Genomic DNA, 6,591 nt, shown 5'->3' on the forward strand with positions numbered 1-6,591 from the left:
CAATTGGTGAGAAATCGGGAACCAATTGGTTCATATCTCCAGTTTCTTTATCTCCTGTGCAATACATTCTGCTTATGCTTAAGTGGGAGAATCATATGTTCGAATGTATGCATAAGGCTAAGAGTATTTAAGCCGGCCATTATAATTCATCAGGGTGCTTAAAAACCAGTTTATGGTTTTATTGAAGCAATTGGTTGAATTATTTGTGTTACTTAATTTGTTTAAGTAATGAGAAGGATCCTATTATGTTAGCATTCAAAAGGAAACGAATTTGGTTTCTATATGGATTCTGATTAGTCATTCATTGTATTGGAATGATTTTTAGTTAATATAGTTCCTATTAACTTGTACTTAACTTGGTTGTGTTAAGTATGGCCTAGATAAGTGGGAGCAAATTGGTTTGGTTTTGCTATATTGGTTCACATAATTACAAAGTGCAAATTAAGTATGTTGTGACTTTTGAGTTAATTCTGCGATGTAACAGAAAAGATTCTTAAGTTCAATACTTTAAAATGCATAGGTAAGTTGTATGTGAGGTTAAGCTTTTGTTATCCAAAACATTTGGTGATATGATAAAGTTGTTGCTTGATATAACTGTGCTATTCATACAATTATGAATAGTTTTAAGTTGACAGCCTACTGTAAAGAATGTTTGGTATTTTTATATCAATTTTGGGCTATATGAGTAGGAGTAGACGTCTTGGTTTACATTGCTATGAACATGAACTTGACATTGTGATTTGTAAGTTAAATCTGTATTTTTGTTGCAGAGGCAATTATAAATTCATTGTTTTGATTTATGTAAGCTGGTTGTGTCTATGTACTAGTGTCTTGATGAATGACTTATGTGATCACCATTATAATGAATTTTAGATGATTATTCACTGTTATGAATCATACTCAAGTGGGAGAATGTTAGAGTATGAGTGTTATTCATACAGTTTGGTAATAATCCTTGTTGTCTCAGATTGCTATAAAGAAGTCTTAATATGTTTATGAGAGTTAATTCGACTTTGGTTTGGATTGAAACTCTATGTTGATAAGCTTAAGAATAGAACTCGTACAAGGATTTTGTCTTGTATTCCTTGTGGGATTATTATAGGGTAATCCATATTTTGTAGTATAAAAACCACAAGCCCCTGCTCTCACAAAGATACGCTCTTATTGTTCCAATTACCTATAACTTGGAGAGCATTGAGTTTTGCAGAGAGGAGAAGGCTGTGTGTAGATTCGTCCATGGCTTCTTCATCCATGAATATGTCTGCAGGTATGTGTTGGTATAATTGCTGCAATTCTTACACTTATATTACATACAGAATTTAAGGATTGTGATTTAGTTGATTAATCTTTATGTTCTTGGCTAGTTTGTTATAGAGCTTGTATGGTTGCTCTTATAACCTAACCTCTTATAAGCCCATGCAAGGTCCTTCCTCCAATCAATGTTTGACGCATTTTCAAAATGCCCCCTCACGCGTGGCGAATTTTCAAGTCTAACACATGGAGAACATAACAGAGTGACGTGGAGTGCGTGTGGCCATTTTGCTTCACACGTGGGACACTTTCTTTGATATCATGAAGAAAGTTGAGGTTTCACCATAAAACAAATAGGCAATATGGGGAGTAGCCCAACCTCTTATAAGTGCATACAAAGCTCTCCCTCCCATCAATGTGAGACTCATTCTTAACATCCTCCCCATCAATGTGGGTTTCAATTTAATCGGCTTTCTAGCACATTGTACAATTTTCAGTTCCCTATTTCCCAATTTTATTGGTTTACATAAAGCATTTAGTTTGCGCATGACTAAGTTTTGAACTTTTGATCAGTTTATTTGAATGTTGAATACTAACTTTAATATCAATTTATTAACCAACCTTAAAGTAAGGCAAAAACCAAAACCAAAACTGTTTGAAACGAAATCGAACCAAAACCTTATGATTTTGTTCCATTTTGATTCAAACTTCAAAACCACACTAAAATAAACCGAAATAAATTTCGGTTTCGATTTCGAGTTCAACCCAAAATCGCAATGAATCAAACCGTGACCATCCTATTTATAACCCTTTATATATGTTGTGTAATGAAAGACTTCAACGATGTAGGTCCAAAGTTCGATTAGACCTTCATGACAAATGGAAAAGCATACAGGACTTTGGGATGACCACCATGATCCTTTTCTTGAAATTATGATGGAGTTGGAATCTTTGCCTTTTTTATATAGCCATGAATAGGAAACGTCTTTGCCAAACAACAATAAAAAGGAATCGTGTACATATGATCTCAAAATTCCTTTGCTTCCTTACCAAGCCAAATCAGTCACGGGTTGAACAATGGATATAATTGTATCTTGCACTTGCTTTATATTCCAAGGGCCATACAATTATATGAACTTTGAAAGAAAAAAAAGTAAAATTGTGGTAGGTCGTATCTTTTTAATTTTGAAATGCTCCAATAGAAAAACGACATCTTAGATGACCTTGCCATGTTTTCACGTTCATAAACCCCTTTTTTCTCCATACGCACTTGGACAAATACTCCCCTTATTTCTGGGAAGGTGAACTTTCATCATCACGGGAAGAATTTTTTTTTCACATTTGCTCTAACATGACATCCATTTATTATATAATAAAAAAAAATATCAATTTAAAAAAAAAATAGCAATTTGCAAATCGTTTAGCCATCGTTATATGTTGAACAAACTTGGTTATGGTAACAAGTACAAACTTCATAATAAATCATCAATTTTTTTTATTCACATGAATAATTGAATAGTCCCAAAATTGAATGAATTTTTCTAAAAATTATTTTTTTGATGATAAAGAGAATAAAGGATTCCAATTATAATGTTTGTACTGTGAAATGATATCTTGTGAATATGAATACGTAAGTAGGGAAGGAAGACCGAAAATGAGAAAATATATTGTCCATTGGCATTTATACATATAATTGACCATGCCAACTTTTTGCCCACTTTTACTGTTGATCAGTATGCATGTGATAAAAAAGAAAAGTATGCATGTGAATTATATTTATAATGCCTGAGGTTGCTTTCAGTAATTTTGAAATTGAAACTGGTGTACGTACATGTGTACAAAGAGAGGGAAATTGCTCACCAAACTTTAAATTCATGTTTCCTTCCCTCTTTAGCAGCATATACATCTTTTATCACTAAAAATGAAAGTTATTGTAACTTTGTATTACGGTCTAATAGTATTCTTCTTTACGTGTAAGTTAGAGGTTTTATGTTTGATTCCCACCAAAGGCAAAGTTGAACCATATTATTATGGCAAACCCATTGTAAGGCTTAGGTCAGTCTCTCACTCCCTTAGTGTAGATACTATCATTTGTTAACCAAAAAAAAAAAATTGAAAGTTGTTCGATTATCTCAATATGGTAATTAAAATGTTCAATTAAAACTCAACGGAAATTTAAACAAGTGGTCTGCAAGTCAGCATGTGAATCGGCGATCATAAGACATCGCCAAATTAGACGTATACAAAATTAACAAATTAAGGCAAATTGGTAACGAAGTAAATTAAAAGACATTTCATTCCCATAATAATGAGGAAAACATTATGAATTGAATCTTATCACCCCTTAATCAGGCAACCGCCATAACAAATGAGATGATAAATTCCCACTTACAAACTCCATCATTCCACAACAATTTCACATCGAATATTTTATACCAAGTACGAAAGCCAAATCATAAACATACAAGAAATTAAGGATCATATTTTGTAGCTTTTAGGCACATTGGAAACCCTTGGGAACCTTATTTCCACAAACATTAAGAAGCAAGCTGAGAGAAATTGGAATGTTGAGGTTGATACCCAAAATGTTGGCTTTGATGGCAGTGCAAAGGCACACAGCAGCCTCAAGGTCAGCGAGCCCTTGGATGAGAGAGCAGCAAGGTTCTACGGGAGGTTTGCCAATGGTGATGTTAAGTAACCCATTGAGGACATTAGCACAAACCCCTAATTTGAGGGTATCTCTAGGGCAGCTGGTGCCGGTTGAAGGGCTAGGTTTTGGCGTCGGATTTGGCTTTGGCCTTGGTTTTGGATTAGGGTTGGGGCATGTGCCACAAGAACTGACCAGGGCAAAGAAGAAGAGATTGAGTGCAAGGAAGAGAGCAAGCGAGGAAGTTGTTTTGGATGCCATCTCTCAAACCCTAGAAGAAGTGGGTTTGTAGTTATTGTGTGTGAGGAATTAAGGTTTGTAGCACTAATAGATGTGAGGGTTTGGGTGAGGAATTAAGGTGTAGAGGGAGTTGGATTTTATAGGGTTCAGGAACGGTGAGGTTTCAAGTTGAAGTTTATTGAAAATTAGAAATGATCAATAATTAATCTGAGCTAGGTGATCCATGTGTGCCCTTGGGATTTTAGCTGGCAGAGTAAACAAATTAAAGGCAACCTTTTGTATTTTTGTGTGGTGGGGGCTGCCAAATTACCAGGTTCCTGTCTGGGCATAAATCTGTGGACGTATATCTCATCATGTACTGTTTTTTGTGCCTCAAGTTCCAGTGAATTATACGGAATCGATATTTTAGGGTCTGGACCTTTGATCAAGTGACAATGGTGGGGGATGAAAAAGCAGACATGTTTGGCCGCACTAGACAGTTCATCGACCTTTGGGGCTCGTTTGACTCAGTATGTAAGATGGAAGACGAAATTTATTTAAAAAAAAAAAAAAAAAACATATGTTCACAGCTTAATTATGAACAACAAATCATACTGGTATCAAAACTATAATTTGGTAAACACCAAACAGACCTATAGAAATAGTCGAAAAAAGACGCTATGCGCAAAACCTCACAAGAGTGCATATGTTGGTGTCAAAACTTGGAGGGAGCCTAACTCGGTTTAACACATATTTGCCTCAAGTGTTGCTTTTGGTCTCAGTGTGATGAGATGGCTCTAGAAAAAGATAAACTAGGCGAGCCATTGTTGGAGGCTGCAAACAAACAGTAGTATCTGTAGAGTTGTGTTGTATGTTGCACACTGATGAGTCGATTTCATATTATATATTTTACTCTCTTCTCTTAGTATGTTTTCGTGATTATTTGGTGAGATTTTGATACTATGATTTTTACTTCTCCCACAACCCTCTCAATTTTAGTGCATCGGATCGAATGAATTGAATAAAATAAATGGACAAAAATTAATAAGAGTGTGCGAGAAGTAAAAAGAAGTGTGAATAGCACACCCTATTTTAAATGTAGGACATGCAAAACCATTTTGTGCATAAAGTGATGAAACGATGGAATGTTTTAGTAAGTCCATTTGGAGTGGGTTCGTGAGTCTATCAAGAAGGTTGTGTCAAAATTTCAGTATTTAACTGCAAGGCATTTGGTCGCCACAAATTAATTAAGGTCTAACGCGCCGTGTTGGTAGATTGACGTTCCAGGCTTAATTGTGACATTTGAGCATGCAGACGACGTTTTCTGGAGTTGTGCCCTTCTACCAAGCTGTAAAGGACGTCCTGAGGTTTAAAATAGACCTAAAGGGCCTGTTTTGGAGTTGGTTTGGCTCAGAAACATGGAGATGATCTGACTGGGCAGACTGCCTAATTATATTAGGACTGTGCTTTTAAGTTATCCTTCATTATTTTATTTTCCGCATTTTTTTGGAGACTTATTTTGGGTAGGATTCAGATTTATTAGTCTACTTATATGTCGAGTTAGAAGCCCTAAAGGGCCAGAATGTTTTTGCTGCTAATTTTATACTACAAGGGTGTTTTCTATCTTTTCTTCTTAATAATATTTTGCTTTTCAATTATGAATATGAGTAACTAATTTCCTTTTGATAGGGCAAGGCCAACATGAATATGCAGTCTGTATTGAAGTGCTTATATGAAGTTGTGCAAACTCGTTTTGAATTATTAATCACTAAGTTTAAACTATCAATATATCTTAATGCTTGATCACCATTAGGATATTTAGACAAATAATTTGATGCAATTTGTTTTGGAACATCACCCTGAAATTGAGGAGGGCTTTTGTGATTGATAATTGTAAGTTTACTTAAGGCGAATATCACGCTCTTAAGGGTTACGTGGTTTTTCAAAAGGTTTTCGTAAAGCTTAATGAGTCTTGTATGTTTATATTTGATCTCAACATCTGTAACATTCCACATCGCCCAGGGGAGTGGATCATGTAAGCCTTATATGTATATTCCTATCTCTACCTAGCAAGAGGCCTTTTGGGAGCTCACTGGCTTCGGGGTTCCATCAGAACTCCGAAGTTAAGAGAGTAGCGCGCGAAAGCAATCCCAGGATGGGTGACTTACTGGGAAGTTCTCGTGTGAGTTCCCAGAAACAAAATCGTGAGGGCGTGGTCAGGGCCCAAAGAGGACAATATCGTGCTACGGTGGAGTCGAGCTCGGGATGTGGTGGGGGCCTGAGTCGGGATATGACAATTTGGTATCAGAGCCAATCCTTGGCTGGAAATGTGCCAACGAGGACGTCGGGCCCTTAAGGGGGGTGGATTGTAACATCCCACATCGCCCAGGGGAGTGGATCCTATAAGCCTTATATGTATATTCCCATCTCTACCTAGCACGAGCATTTTTGGGAGCTCATTGGCTTCAGGTTTC

At 36.2% G+C, this 6,591-nt stretch overlaps 1 protein-coding gene across 1 annotated transcript; it reads right to left on the reverse strand.

Annotated features, from left to right (window-relative positions):
• Nucleotides 1-3,529: 3,529 nt before the first annotated feature.
• Nucleotides 3,530-4,301, reverse strand: LOC103454759 (14 kDa proline-rich protein DC2.15-like). Its single transcript, XM_008394359.4, has one exon. It carries the CDS (start codon nt 4,157-4,159, stop codon nt 3,746-3,748), a length of 414 nt encoding a protein of 137 aa, XP_008392581.1. The 5' UTR covers nt 4,160-4,301; the 3' UTR covers nt 3,530-3,745.
• Between the last annotated feature and the right edge of the window lie 2,290 nt (nt 4,302-6,591).

Source organism: Malus domestica, chromosome 06 (genome assembly GCF_042453785.1).
Source record: "Malus domestica chromosome 06, GDT2T_hap1".
Classification (NCBI taxonomy): Eukaryota; Viridiplantae; Streptophyta; class Magnoliopsida; order Rosales; family Rosaceae; genus Malus; species Malus domestica.

Excerpts from the sequence above, each read along its gene's own strand:
- LOC103454759 (XM_008394359.4), bottom strand. The coding sequence starts at position 4,159 with ATGGCATCCAAAACAACTTCCTCGCTTGCTCTCTTCCTTGCACTCAAT.